The 15,927-nt window shown below is 43.9% G+C and overlaps 1 protein-coding gene across 1 annotated transcript; it reads left to right on the top strand.

Moving 5' to 3' along the window:
* Window positions 1-12,939: 12,939 nt before the first annotated feature.
* Window positions 12,940-15,552, top strand: LOC134943554 (uncharacterized). The gene is made up of 3 exons (XM_063932331.1): window positions 12,940-13,004; window positions 13,078-13,290; window positions 13,892-15,552. The coding sequence occupies exon 3, from the start codon at window positions 13,942-13,944 to the stop codon at window positions 14,575-14,577; it is 636 nt and encodes a 211-aa protein (XP_063788401.1). The 5' UTR covers window positions 12,940-13,004; window positions 13,078-13,290; window positions 13,892-13,941; the 3' UTR covers window positions 14,578-15,552.
* The last annotated feature ends 375 nt before the right edge of the window (window positions 15,553-15,927 follow it).

Below are 15,927 nucleotides of genomic sequence, written 5' to 3'. Positions count from 1 at the left end.
TGGCACTGTGGGGACATATCTGGCACTATGGGGGCATATGTGGCACTGGGGGCATATGTGTACCTTGCACGGGGGGGATATGTGTATCTGGCAATATGGGGCATATGTGGCACTGGGGGCATATGTGTACCTTGCACTTGGGGGGCATATGTGTATCTGGCACTGTGGGGACATATCTGGCACTATGGGGCATATGTGGCACTGGGGGCATATGTGTACCTTGCACTGGGGGGGCATATGTGTATCTGGCACTATGGAGCATATCTGGCACTGTGGGGGCATATGTGTATCTGGCACTCCACTATTGGGGGCATATGTGTATCTGGCACTGCGCTATTGGGGTCATATGTGTATCTGGCCCCCCATATGTGTATCATGCCCCTATTGTCATTGGTCACACCCCATGTGGCCACACCCATTTTATGGCGTGTGTGCCTTCGCCCACATGTACACAGTACTGCTAAGAAATTCTTTCTACTTGCACCACTGGGGATGACACTGGGTAAAGCCTCTCCTCTATAACCCTATATATTCTATACTACCAGTAGCCAGGTGAGTTAGCAAGCCTATGGCAAGTAGAAGGAATACCAGCATGCACTGAGAACCACACACATAGGGAAGGTGAGCAGGAAACCAGTAGTAGAGCAACTAAAACCTGCAAGACAGGTGCATAAGGGTGAGTGCCCTGTGTCTCCTATGGAGTCAAAGAAAAGGATTTAACAGATAAGAACATAAACGTCCTTTTCTTCTTCCTCCACTAGGGAACACAGGGATGACTCTGGGATGTCCCAAAGTTGCCCCCCTAAGGGATGGGATGCTTCTAAGATGCACTTAGTACACTTAGCCTGAAGGCTGTGTCTGAAGATACAAAGGTGTCAAAGGAGTAGAAACGAATGAAAGGGTGGACAGAGGACCTCGTCGAAGCATTACAAAGCTGCTCCACAGAGCACCACACCCAAAAGGTTTATAGTGACCTGGTGGAATGAACAGTCACCATGACATGGACAGGAAGATAAGCTGCATAGTGGATAGTCAAACAGAGCCACTGGGCCAAGGTCTGCTTAGTAGCCGGCCAGCCCCCTCATAAAAATCATGCAGGACAAACAGAGAATCAGACTTGTGGAGACCTCTGGTCCTGTCCACATAAATCTGGAATGCCCTCACAACATCTAGATAGGCTTCCTCCAGTGAAGAGTCTGGAACACTGAAAGATGGTACCACATCTTTTGGTTAATGGGGAGGTAACCTAAGTGAGTCCACAGAACACCTGATCTGAGTGGAAGATCAGAAAGGGGGAGCAACAAGGCACCCAAGTCTAACACCCATCAGCGATGGCAAGTAGGAGGACAATCTTCCATGTAGGCCAACAGATGTCCACCATATCCAATGCTCAAAGGAAGCAGACTGGAGAGTCCAAAGAACCAAAAATAGGTTACAAGGAGCCCCCAGAGGAACAAATGGTGGCTGCATGTAGAGGGCTCCCTGAAAAAACATCATTACATCTGGTAAGAGTGCAACAGACAGGACTGAAACCTGAACTTTCAATGAAGAGAGTCGGAGACCCAAATCCAAACCTTTCTACAGAAAAGAAAGCACTTATGAGAGCCAGAATGATCTAGGTTGGAAGCCTCTTGCAGAACACCAATCAAAGAAGGTTCGCCAAATGCAAATGCGGTCACATATTCTGGCCAAAGAGGACTTCCGAGCATTAAACATGGTACGGATAACCCATCTTGAAAACCACTTCACTCCCAGATTCGATGTCTCAAGATCCACCCCTCCAAAGTGAGGTGGGCCAGATCTGGGTGGAAGCATGGGCTCTGAGACAGAAGTAGAGAGTCAATGGAGAGGCTCAGAAGATCCATGTAGTCTGGCCATTGTGGTCAATCCAGAGCCACAAGGATCACTGTGCCTTCCTTCAACTTCAACTTACGCATGACCCAAGTTGAGAATGGAGAAAATAAATATATAGGAGTGTGAAAGTCCATGCACCACCAGAGAGTCCACTAGGAGAGCCCCAGGATCCCTGGTATGGGAACAGTATCTTGGCAGCTGGTGGTTGCATCAAGACACCATAATATCTATGTCTGGTAGGGCCCAGTGGCAGACCAGTAGCCGGAAGACATCTGGATGCAGAGCCCACTTGCCCAAGTGAACATCCTGGTGACTTATGAAGTACGATTTCCAATTCTGTACTCTGGGGATGAAGACAGCTGACATAGCCAAAAGTTGATGCTCTGCCTAGTGGAGAATACGGTTGACCTCCTTCATGGCACCATGACAGTGAGTGCCACCCTGGTTGTTTATGTAGGAAACAGCTGTTGCATTGTTCTACTGCACCTTCACTGGGAAACCCTGGAGGAAAGGCTGTGCTAAACAAAGCACTGTGTAGAACACTCTGAGCTCCAGAACATTGATGGATAGTCCACCAGACTAGGGCATAGAGCTGGCACATATGGAAGGCTTGTGCCTGGATGCACGATACCTGCCCAGCATCTGCTGGTAATATGCTGTCACCTGTGCCGACCCCTGCACTAACTGTGACTGCATCCATGGAGGCTCTACAACAGAAAGCTGTGGATTGTAAGTATTTATTTATTTATTAACAGTTTCTTATATAGCGCAGCATATTCCATTGGGCTTTACAATTAGAACAACAGTAATAGAACAAAACTGGGTAAAAACAGACAGACATAGAGGTAGGAAGTAGGCAGAACGCTAGTAACCAGAAGTGTACCTGTAGCTAGACTAGCAGGGAGAGCTGGTCCAGTAGATGCACGCTGACTAACTAACTGTGACATTACCTGTGACAATGTGGAAGTCCAAGCCAGTTCCTAACTGGACTCCACGGCTGAGGCTCCCCACAGTATAGCTTTGAAACAACGGACACAAAGGCCATGGTCTGGGTTCTGGGGAGATATCACATTAGCACAGGTTCTACAATTGTGTAGCACAGGAACACCCACCTCCTTGGGAGCCTTGTTCTTAGAAGACATTGTAAATGCAATCCAAGGATGTTCCCAGACGCAAAAGTGTAAGCAGTGTGTGTATGTCACAGGGGAGTGCAAAGAGTAAAGGTGCATACACACAGTGAGATACTGACTATGCCCGATTTTGACTATGCAATTTCCCTTGAACTCCCCCAGAACCCTGAAGCACTGATACTGTCTATACACACGGTGCGAGTTTGGCTATGTGCAATTTTGACTATGGCCATTCTTGACTCTACAGTACTTTGTACTAGATTGTACACAATAAAGTCAAAAGTGCCTTGGCTGCACAGTCTATTTTTTCTTGCAATACCGACCCCGCAGGACCGCGCACCTATATCGCACGCTGTGTACACATGGTGCGATATGTGCTAACTTTCTTGCAATTTTGACTATATATCTAAACAAATATCTAAACAAAGAGAGTACATAAAAAATAGGCACTCATTAAGTTATAAATGAACTCTCCATATTCTAGGTAGCAACTGGGCAATCCATATGGTCCAGGAATTTTTTTACCATGCTCTTAAGGTAACAACCTTTCAAAAATGGTGAGAAAGACCTCAACATCAGCTGAAGCCTGCACTTTGGAGAGGAACGGAGCAGTTACCACTTCCTGCTGCTGTTTAAAGAAGTGCAACAACTGTTGCATCACAGTCTCCATGGTGATGTATTAAGGATCTTTGAAACAGGGCTCACTTTATCCCACTTCTAACACCACAGTGTAGTAGGTAAGTTTCAGGCGACCACTGGAGCATAAAGTGCTTCAAAACAAGTAAGCTTTAAATCCAGCAAAATGGCGCAGCCAGTCCAATGACTTCTTACACAGGAATACCAACAACAACTCTGGAACATTAAAGTACAGCTTTACATGCAACAACAATCACAGGAAAATGGCAGGAAGGTAAGTCAGAGTATGCAATGTCCAGTACAGAGAGAGGTGACAAAGGTCAGAGCAGTAGAGAATCTGGCTGGGCCTAGGGAGCATGGCCTAATAACAGGAGTGGCCATGCACTCTTAGAAAAAATCTGAAAAAAAAGTATTTTAACCACTTAACTGAAGATTTATTTTGCCGAAAATCGCTCCGAAATTGTTGGGTTTGTTTATGAGTGAATTGGGTGAAGAACATGAATTTAACCCTATCTCAAAATGATTTTAGTTAAAAAAATATTTATTTTTACATATTTTCAAACATCGAAACATCGAGCGGGGAACATTGTGACCATCGGAACATCGGGAACATTGCGACCTTCGCGGAGTTCATTTTGAAAGCCGGGACAGCCTGCAGGTATACGGGGGAGGTCTGGGGGTGGCTTGGGAGGGTTAATTTACACTCCCCAGCGGCTGCCATTGTCTGCAGCCGCTGGAGGGGGGGATCTTGCCGTGCTGACTAATCAGCAGGGATCAGCAGCACGGCAGACACAGGGGGAGAGTGCGTGGAAGCAGAGGGACCTGCAGGTCCCTCTGACAGCAGCAGCGGAGGGAAGTTTCTCTTCCCTGCCGCTGCTAACACTCTCTATCTGACTTGTCGCATCCTGTGCGACCAGGTCAGATAGAGCACTTACAGGCATGGTCGCATCTGATGCCACCATGCCAGGTAAGTGCAGCCCAGCACACAGCAGTGTGAGGAGAAAAGCTGCAGCTGCTGCTGCCAGGTAAGGGGGTGGGGTAATTAGTACCCTCTCCCTCCCATCTCTTTGCACCACTGACAAAGGTACACTCCCATTTCTCACCCTGACTGACCCACACCAGCAGGCTTATAAAACTTGTCTCCTCTTAATTGAAGAAAGATTGTGGTTCTTTCCTGAGCCACAGGAGGTTAACACATTATATAAATGTAGTAGATTTACACCCTTGCCACATCCATCTTTTATACCCTGTACGTCTGTGGTAGATGTGCGTCTATGAGCACAAGACCTCAGCTATGTCATTAGCATACTGTTTTATCACAAGTCCCTTGGGTCTGAAACTGAACTGAAACCATTACTTTAACTTTATTTTCCCTTCTCACTCTGAGACTGTAATAACTCCAGAGCTCAGATTTCCTTGTATGCTGCCGGATGGACAGTGATGCGAGTTTTTCTCTAGTAGAGAAACTAGAAGAACATGTTCTAGAAAGGAGACTGAGCGAAAGGTTGATATTTTCAGAGCCCAGCCTTGTTCTCAACATACCTTGAACCATATTTATTTTATTGGATTTAACTGAACGCACAAATTTTAAAATAGATAAGAACACATTGAACAATATCCCATAAACATCCCCCTCCTGCACATCTCACATCTACTTACTATAAACAGAGAAAATAGGCTCAACAAAAGATGACATTTCATTGAGTAACTTTCACATCCTTATCACAAAGGCTCAGTCTGTGCTCTCAGAATGGAGGCAAAGCATTTCACGTATAAAATGATTTCTTGAGTATTTTACACCTTCCAACATGACCCTTTCCAGGAGTGACAAAATGCTCTGCTTCTAGACTTTTCTCTTAATGTATGATTGTTGGCACCTGTTTTAAACGGGTGGTCTTCAGTATGCAGACTGTCGGGATCCTGGCGCACAGTATACCGGCACCAGAATCCCGACAGCCGACATACCGACACTTTTTCTCCCTCGTGGGGGTCCACGACCCCCCTGGTGGGAGAATAAAATAGCGTGGCGCGCATAGCGAGCCTGCAAGGGACTCATTTGCACTCACCACGCTGTCGGTATGCCGGCGGTCGGGCTCCCGGCGCCGGTATGCTGGTCGCCGGGAGCCCGGCCGCCGGCATACCATACTACACCCTTTTAAACAGGTTAATGGATATGAAAGGTGTTTCAGCAAAGGTGATGGCAATTATACATTAAGAGGAAAGTCCTGAAGAGGGTCATGGTGGGAGGTATACTGGTAGTGTATTATTTTCACTTATGTAGTATGACCTTGCTATTATCTAGAGATGAGCGGGTTCGGTTCTCCGAGAACCGAACCCCCCCGAACTCCACGTGGTTTACACGGGTCCGAGGCAGGCTCGGTTGTTCCCGCCTGACTCGGAAAACCCGAACGAGGGAAAACGTCATCATCCCGCAGTCGGATTCTCGCGAGATTCGGATTCCATATAAAGAGCCGTGCGCCGCCGCCATTTTCACTCGTGCATTGTAGAGAGAGCGGAGAGGACGTGGCTACGTTCTCTCAGTGGAAATCTCAATATCAGTGCTTAGTATTAGTGCTTACTTATTGCTGCTCAGTAATACTAGTAGTGTGTCTCTCCTGCTCAGTGTCAGTTCTCAGTAGTATCCTCATCCGTGCTCAGTATCACTGCTCATTGTCTTGTGCTGCATTGTGGTGCTCAGTATACTACAGTACATTACTAATAGTCCAGTGCTGCAACTTGTTGCTCAGTGTCAGTTCTAGTATCATCATCAGTGCTCAGTATCACTGCTCATTGTCTTGTGCTGCATTGTGGTGCTCAGTATACTACAGTACATTACTAATATTCCAGTGCTGCATCTTGCTGCTCAGTGTCAGTTCTAGTATCCTCATCAGTGCTCAGTATCACTGCTCATTGTCTTGTGCTGCATTGTGGTGCTCAGTATACTATAGTACATTACTAATATACTAGACCAGTGTCTTGTGCTGCATCTTGCTGCTCAGTGTCAGTTCTCAGTAGTATTATCATCATCAGTGCTCAGTACCACTGCTCATTGTCTTGTGCTGCATTGTGGTGCTCAGTATACTACAGTACATTACTAATAATAGTCCAGTGTCTTGTGCTGCATCTTGCTGCTCAGTGTCAGTACTCAGTATTATCATCATCAGTGCTCAGTATCACTGCTCATTGTCTTGTGCTGCATTGTGGTGCTCAGTAATACTACAGTACATTACTAATATACTAGTCCAGTGTCTTGTGCTGCATCTTGCTGCTCAGTGCCAGTTCTCAGTATTATCATCATCAGTGCTCAGTACCACTGCTCATTGTCTTGTGCTGCATTGTGGTGCTCAGTATACTACAGTACATTACTAATAATAGTCCAGTGTCTTGTGCTGCATCTTGCTGCTCAGTGTCAGTTCTCAGTAGTATCATCATCAGTGCTCAGTATCACTGCTCATTGTCTTGTGCTGCATTGTGGTGCTCAGTATACTACAGTACATTACTAATATACTAGTCCAGTGTCTTGTGCTGCATCTTGCTGCTCAGTGCCAGTTCTCAGTATTATCATCATCAGTGCTCAGTATCACTGCTCATTGTCTTGTGCTGCATTGTGGTGCTTAGTAATACTACAGTACATTACTAATATACTAGTCCAGTGTATTGTGCTGCATCTTGCTGCTGTAGGGTGCTGTGGTAGTGTCCCGTCACTGTGCATAGGTCATCATCATTCCAGTCACAGTGGTATCTGGTATCTATCTAGTGGTATCTAATTCCAGACATTACCGCCATCTAATTCCAGATATATTACTGGCATATAATTCCACACATTAAAAAATGGAGAACAAAAATGTGGAGGGTATAATAGGGAAAGATCAAGATCCACTTCCACCTAGTGCTGAAGCTGCTGCCACTAGTCATGGCAGAGATGAAATGCCATCAACGTCGTCTGCCAAGGCCGATGCCCAATGTCATAGTAGAGGGCATGTAAAATCCAAAAAGCAAAAGTTCAGTAAAATGACCCAAAAATCTAAATTAAAATCGTCTGAGGAGAAACGTAAACTTGCCAAAATGCCATTTACGACATGGAGTGGCAAGGAATGGCTAAGGCCCTCTGCTATGTTCCTCATGACTAGTGGTGAAGCTTCACATGACGATGGAAGCACTTATCCTCCCACTAGAAAAATGAAAAAAGTTAAGCTGGGTAAAGCTCAGCAAAGAATTGTGCGTTCTAAATCACAAATCCCCAAGGAGAGTCCAAATGTGTCGGCGGGTGCGATGCCTGACCTTCCCAACACTGGACGGGAAGAGGTGGCTCCTTCCACCATTTGCACGCCCCCTGCAAGTGCTGGAAGGAGCACCCACAGTCCAGTTCCTGATATTCAAATTGAAGATGTCACTGTTGAAGTACACCAGGATGAGGATATGGGTGTTGCTGGCACTGAGGAGGAAATTGACGATGAGGATTCTGATGGTGAGGTGGTTTGTTTAAGTCAGGCACCCGGGGAGACACCTGTTGTCGATGGGATGATTAAGGCCATTGACATGCCTGGTCAAAATACCCCAAAAATCACCTCTTCGGTGTGGAATTATTTCAACAGAAATGCGGACAACAGGTGTCAAGCCGTGTGTTGTCTTTGTCAAGCTGTAATAAGTAGGGGTAAGGACGTTAACCACCTAGGAACATCCTCCCTTATACGTCACCTGGAGCGCATTCATCAGAAGTCATTGACAAGTTGAAAAACTTTGGGTAAGAGCGTAAGCAGTCCACTGACAACTAAATCCCTTCTTCCTCTTGTACCCAAGCTCCTGCAAACCACACCACCAACTCCCTCAATGTCAATTTCCTCCTTAGACAGGAATGCCAATAGTCCTGCAGGCCATGTCACTGACAAGCCTGACGAGGCCTCTCCTAACTGGGATTCTTCCGATAGATCCTTGAGTGGAACGCCTACTGCTGCTGGCGCTGCTGTTGTTGCTGCTGGGAGTCGATCGCCATCCCAGAGGGGAAGTCGGAAGACCACTTGTACTACTTCCAGTAAGCAATTGACTGTCCAACAGTCCTTTGCGAGGAAGATTAAATATGACCGCAGTCATCCTGTTGCAAAGCAGATAACTCAGGCCTTGACAACTATGTTGGTGTTAGACGTGCGTCCAGTATCCGCCGTTAGTTTACAAGGACTTAGAGAATTGCTTAAGGTAGTGTGTCCCCGGTACCAAATCCCATCTAGCTTCCACTTCTCTAGGCAGGCGATACCGAGAATGTACACAGACGTCAGAAAAAGAGTCACCAGTGTCCTAAAAAATGCAGTTGTACCCACTGTCCACTTAACCACGGACATGTGGAGTAGGGCAGACTAAGGACTATATGACTGTGATAGCCCACTGGGTAGATGTATTGCCTCCCGCAGCAACAACAGCTGTGGCACCAGTAGCAGCATCTCGCAAACGCCAACTCGTTCCTAGGCAAGCTACGCTTTGTATCACCGCTTTCCATAAGAGCCACACAGCTGACAATCTCTTACGGAAACTGAGGAACATCATCGCAGATTGGCTTACCCCAACTAGACTCTCCTGGGGATTTGTGATATCGGACAATGCCACCAATATTGTGCGTACATTACATGTGGGCAAATTCCAGCACGTCCCATGTTTTGCACATACAATTAATTTGGTGGTGCATAATTTTTTTAAAAACGACAGGGGCATGCAGGAGATGCTGTCGGTGGCCCGAAGAATTGCGGGCCACTTTCGGCTTTCAGCCACCGCGTGCCGAAGACTGGAGCGCCAGCAAACACTCATGAACATGCCCTGCCATCAGCTGAATCAAGAGGTGGTAACGAGGTGGAATTCAATCCTCTATATGCTTCAGAGGATGGAGGAGCAGCAAAAGGCCATTCAAGCCTATACATCTGCCTACAATATAGGCAAAGGAGGGGGAATGCACCTGACTCAAGCGCAGTGGAGAATGATTTCCATGTTGTGCAAGGTTCTCCAATCCTTTGAACTTGCCACACGTGAAGTCAGTTCAGACACTGCCAGCCTAAGTCAGGTTATTCCCCTCATCAGGATTTTGCAGAAGCAGCTTGATAGATTGAAGGAGGAGCTAAAATGGAGCGATTACACTAGGCATGTGGGACTTGTGGATGGAGCCCTTCATTCGCTTATCCAGGATTCACGGGTGGTCAATCTGTTGAAATCAGAGCACTACATTTTGGCCACCGTGCTCGATCCTAGGTTTAAAGCCTACGTTGTATCTCTCTTTCCGGCAGACACAAGTCTGCAGATGTTCTAAGACCTGCTGGTGAGACAATTGTCAAGTCAAGCGGAACGTGACCCGCCAACAGCTCCTCCTTCATTTTCTACCACCACTGGAGCTGCCAGGAAAAGGATAACATTTCCAAAACCACCCGCTGGCGGTGATGCAGGGCAGTCAGGAGCAAGTGCTGACATCTGGTCCGGACTGAAGGACCTGCCAATGATTACTGACATGTCGTCTACTGTCACTGCATATGATTCTGTCACCATTGAAAGAATGGTGGAGGATTATATGAGTGACAGCATCCAAGTAGTCATGTCAGACAGTCCGTACGTATACTGGCAGGAAAAAGAGGCAATTTGGAGGCCCTTGCACAAACTGGCTTTATTTTACCTAAGTTGCCCCCCCTCCAGTGTGTATTCCGAAAGAGTGTTTAGTGCAGCCGGTCACCTCGTTTTTTTTTTTGGCACCTTTACGGCCGTCATTGTCGTTTGCGTACGTGTTTTTGTTGTATTTGCTGGGTTTTTTCAAAAGTTAAACGCGGCAGGGTTTTTTTTCCCCGTGGCCGCATTTTCACTTTCAGTTTCGATTTTCATCCCCGTTCGTGATTGGTTGTGTTTCAGATGGTAGGAGTGTCTGCGCAACCATATAAATACGCGCCAAACCGTCCGCAACTCGTGGGTTTAGTTAGTGGTGAGGAGGAGGGAGGTTGTGCTGTGGAGGTAGGTGAATTTGTGGTTTGGTGAGGAGTGTTGGTAGCGATTTCTGAGTGTGGTATTGTGTTTGAAAGTCGTCTTATCATTCTTGTTGTCTTGTATTTTGTGGTTTTGTCTCATTTTTAGTCCAAGTTATTTTTCTTTATAGTCCCTTGTCAGTGTGTGTGTGTGTGTGTGTGTGTGTGTGTGGGTGTGAGTTGTGTAGTGGTAGTGGAGGAGTGTGTTTGTCATTTTTTTTCCCTGTGTTAACTGTTTAGATACACAATTATGTGTGACTCAGAGGTGGGTGAGGTGGAGGGTGTGAGTGAGGGGGAGGAGGTTGGTCAGGTGGAGGAGGTGAGTGTTAGTGAGGTGGAGGAGGTGGGTGAGGTTGCTGCAGCCGCCTCAAGTGATATTGACAGTCAAAGTGCTCCGCAGCCACGCACCACTACTAAGACTGGGCGGAATGTAAGGTTTAGTTTTGCTGAAAATGTGGCATTGGTGCGTGAGCTGATAAAGTATCAGAGGCAGCTATTTGGCCCTGAGTCCGCCAAGGTGCCAACACGGAGGAAGACGGTGTTGTGGGCGAAAGTTGTTGCTGCTGTCAATAGTGAGGGGGTGGTCAAGCGGACGGAGGACACGTGCCGCAAACGGTACTATGACATAAAGCGACGTGTCAAGTCCAAAATGGCCAAGGAGGCCAAGTCGGCTCGGAAAACCGGTGGTGGGCAGCCCTATATTGCAAGTTATCTGGAGTATGAGTGTAATCCCTCCAGAAGTTGTCTCTGCAACCCATGTCCGGGATTCAGATAGGCCCAGGAAGAATGGTGAGCATGTGTATTTGCATTTACATTCTATGTTTTTTTTTTTTTAAATGTGTGTCATGTGACGTTGCATATTACTACCATCTTCAAGTGTGTGTCAGCAAATACATTGTTTTGGTTAATGTTTTATACAAAAGCCAATGTAACATCTTACTTTATTGTATGTCATGTGTTTTTCTGACAGATATTTTGCATGTGTAGTTTGGACTTGGTGTGTCTCTGAATTGTCCTGCAATAATGTTTTCCTTTTGGCCGTTTTTTAATTTAAAATTGTGACTATGTTTTATATTTAAGTGATCCATGTGCAATGTTTTAAAAACAGTGGTTGTCATGTTAGAGGCTGGAGTACTGGAAAGTGGTTTGGAAACCACTTACATGTGTAATGTCATTATTAGATAATGTTAATTATTTAATTAAAATAACACAATTTATGGGGGGTTTTTTTGCTTGTATTTGTACCGTGACACCACACTGCAGTGTAATTTTTTTGACGATAGGGACGCCCACAGCAAAGGACCATGGGACTTGTAGTTTTTTTATGTATAGGGTCCAGCTGGGCAATTAGGATTCCAATTGGTGCTGCATTTAAATAGCAGCCAGAATGAGGAGGTCAGCATTCAGACTTTTTTGAACCTTGACAAAGACCCCAGCTCGGGGTGGAAACGCGTTGGTTACCTTCTGACAAGCCTGAGGACGGACTTAAAGACCAGTATCCAGTAAGATCCATGTATGGTGGGATTATCCGGAAATCCCTATACCATCTCCCATGCACTTTTAGAACTGCCTAAAAACAGTTCTGAATGATCTGGTAATTACTAGTTTGTCATTCCTTGCTGCTTGCAGTTATTTGCACAAATACCTGACCTTTGATATTTTTAAATAAATGTGTGTCATATATGTATGCTATTAAAACGGTATTTCACTATATGCACTTTATATTTATTTACATGATACTTCTAATACGAATGATGGAAGCCTGTGAATAAGCACCAGCAAGAATAAGAAGCGCTAGTTAAGTCTCAGTCTCCATATTTCTCATGTTGTGCACTTTGTTGGTGAGGGTTGAAGGAAACCTCTAGGAGTATTTGAGACAATACTAGCTGCTATAAGTATTGCGCACGAACTGTTCTCAAAATATTTTCTTAGTAATTTTTTTTAAATTGTTACATTTTGTTTTGGCTCATATAGTGGTAATGTGTCTTTGGAGTGCCACATCACAGAGCAATTTATATATTGCATCTGTAATATTTATCCTTTCAATACAAAATGAAGGTGTGTGTTTTTATTTTTGTTTTTTTTTCTTTAACTTGTGGCCTATGTCAGTGTCCTGTACATGTTTTCCTTTGTTGATGTTGCCATAGTGCATATGTGTTTTGGTCAATGTTTTTAGTTTTTTGTTTTTTATTTCTGTATTTCCGGCCCTTATGTTTTTTATAAATAAAAACCAAGCATTTCTAAAAGAATAAATGTTTCTAAGCATAATGGGTGGATGTATACACAATAGCATGATAAAAAAATTTTTTTTCTTTTATACAGTGTTAAAAAAAAAGCAGTACTACTCTTCGGCCAGTAACTCCTATCACATCTGATGATGATGATGCTGCGGAAGCAGGTATAGTGTCCATTGTAGTATAGGGTTTGCTTGTAAAGGAATGGCCATAACAAAATTGCACTTTCATTAAAAGGTCCATCAAAAGAAGTATGGAGCAGCAGAAGTGGCACTTCTGTAAGACATCACCACAAAAAACCTGTGGCCGAAAAGAAAGCAAGGTCGTATGTCCCGGCCCAAACACAGCAGGCTACCCCGCCACGAAGATTATCGTCCGTATGTTCTGTCCCCCCACTCCAAATTTTGGACACACCTCCAAGACGTCATCCACACTCCCCTCATCTTGATTGTGAGTATCAAACTGAAAAAAATGTGATAAATTTCAGAACGTAATCAAAATATTTCATAACCGCATTAAGTCAAAACACATCAAAAACTTAAATACTTACCGCAGTAAGTAAAAGCTAAAATGGAATCCAAGCTAAATGTCCTTGTCCACATCCAGTAAAGATATGTATGTCCACTTGAGCCATACAGTATGACATTGTGTGTAAGATGCTGCAACAAAAAAGCATGTTGGTTTTATTGCAAAAAGTAAGGTTGTTTTTTCAAATTTCACATGTGTGTTTGAGGTAACATTGCAAAATACATATAAAAACATTACTATGTTTGTTTGAACAAAGCTATAAGGTAACACATCATGTATTCCAATGTGTTTTTATGGTGGAGTATGTGTGAGCTACAATAAAACTAAAGTGTTTGCTTTCACAATTAAGTAACCAGACACATTTGCCACAAACAGGCATATGTATGTATTTAAGCTATGAGTGATGATGTTGCTAGGCAGAATAGTTGTAAGCAACAGTGAATCACATGTGTTCCATGTGTAGTGATTTGTTTACATTTCTCAAACATATGGATAGCTAACGGAGATTTGTTTAACATTTCAGCTTCTAGTCCTGGGAACAGCATCCATCCGCAACAACAGCAACACAGTGACATGGAGGAGATAAACATCTTAGAAATGCAGCCATTAATGCAAGGAATGAGCCCCCCAGCACCTGTGAGTACACCACCACAGCAAAGCACACCACCACCACAACACAGCCCAACAACACCAGGAACACAAGGCCCTGATCAGGTGTTTTGGTCCATTTGGGCTAGACAGCAGGCCACTAATGAAGATTGCCTGCGTAAGCAGACACAAATGTTTGCAAGCCTACCATCTCACCTCAGAAGAATATCAAGAAATCTGAGTAGACAAAATGAACAACCAACCAGAATAGGCAATACCATGGAACTCATGCGTACAGACATTACACAGGTCATGGGCAACTTACAGCGCATAATGGAAGAACAGCACAGACAACAGCAAAGTTATATGAGCATTTTTCAAAACAATCAAAAGATTAATGAAAGTTTATTCCGAATAGTAGACAATCAAAATGCTGCTACACGTGAACTCAATGCCACCCTCACTAACCTGAATGAAACACTCAGATGCATGCACCAACAGCAAACAAGCAGCAGTTCTGGTACGACTCTTCCAAATATCACGCCAGTCTCATCACCACCAAGACAACATGACAGTGCTAAAGGCAAAGGGCAGGACAAGCAGCCACCAAAAAAAACGTGAAAAAAATACAAGTTAGACATTTCTGATAAGTAACTCAAAATAGTTAGTAAGTGTATTTTTGGCTAAAAATATATAACACTTAGCTCCTTGACACTTTTTTCAACATCATTAATTATAAGTGGTACAAACAAAAACATAAAATTTGTACGCACATTTATTCTTTACCATTTTTTTTTGTATTGGAGGAGGGAAATGTTGATGGAGCCACACATACATGTTAGCAGGAAGTAAACTGACCACTTGATTTTTTTCTAATCATTACCCTTTCTAGATTCCAATCATTCTCTTTTCCTGCAGATACAATAATTGGCAGCCAGGTAGAATGTCTTTAGCAGGAAGTAAACTGACCACTTGATTTTTTTCTAATCATTACTCTTTCTAGATTCCAATCATTCTCTTTTCCTGCAGATACAATAATTGCCAACCAGGCAGAATGTCTTTAGCAGGAAGTAAACTGACCACTTGATTTTTTTCTAATCATTACTCTTTCTAGATTCCAATCATTCTCTTTTCCTGCAGATACATAATTGGCAGCCAGGCAGAATGTCTTTAGCAGGAAGTAAACTGACCACTTGATTTTTTTCTAATCATTACTCTTTCTAGATTCCAATCTTTCTCTTTTCCTGCAGACAATCCAAATTACAATGTTATTGATACATATTTTAGCTTTCTTCTCTATACAACATTACAAGAAGAACACAATTGAGTTGCGTAAAAAGCTTGTAATATGTTGGCTTTGTTTTGTTTTAAAAACATTGTCAAAATAAATGTCAGTATTGTTGGGACATGTTTGTGTGTGTTAAAAATTAGTAAGAATGTTTTTACTCATGATGCTGAAACAAACAAATATGTACTTTCACAACAAATATCAAAGAATGTGTATAATAATGTATATGTGTGACAAACTGTGTATTTACTTACACATCATCAAGTTTACAGCATCAAACATTAGGAAATAAATTATTCCTGATTACAGTAAGTTTGTGTGTCTTAAATATGATGGTGCATCACACATAGGGACACATGTATTCCTCAAGGCTAACATATTATATGTTGAGGAGTGTTTTTTGTGAACACAGGTTCTCAAACTCGGCCCTCAGGAATCCACACAGTGCATGTTTTGCAGGTCTCCTCACAGAATCACAAGTGACATAATTAGCTCCACCTGTGAACCTTTTAACATATGTATGTGAGTAATTCATACACCTGTGCTTCTACTGGGTTACGTGAAAAACATGCACTGTGTGTGGTCCTGAGGGCCGAGTTTGTGAACCTGTGCATTAGGACGTTACACACAATGATAAAGTGAAATACTGAATGGATTATGTGGGCTTGTAAGAAATTAGCACT

The sequence above is a fragment of the Pseudophryne corroboree genome, chromosome 7 (assembly GCF_028390025.1).
Source record: "Pseudophryne corroboree isolate aPseCor3 chromosome 7, aPseCor3.hap2, whole genome shotgun sequence".
NCBI classification, from domain to species: Eukaryota; Metazoa; Chordata; class Amphibia; order Anura; family Myobatrachidae; genus Pseudophryne; species Pseudophryne corroboree.
Note: the sequence above shows the minus strand (reverse complement) of the source record. Positions and strands in the feature narration are given on the sequence as shown.

Excerpts from the sequence above, each read along its gene's own strand:
- LOC134943554 (XM_063932331.1), top strand. The coding sequence starts at position 13,942 with ATGGAGGAGATAAACATCTTAGAAATGCAGCCATTAATGCAAGGAATG.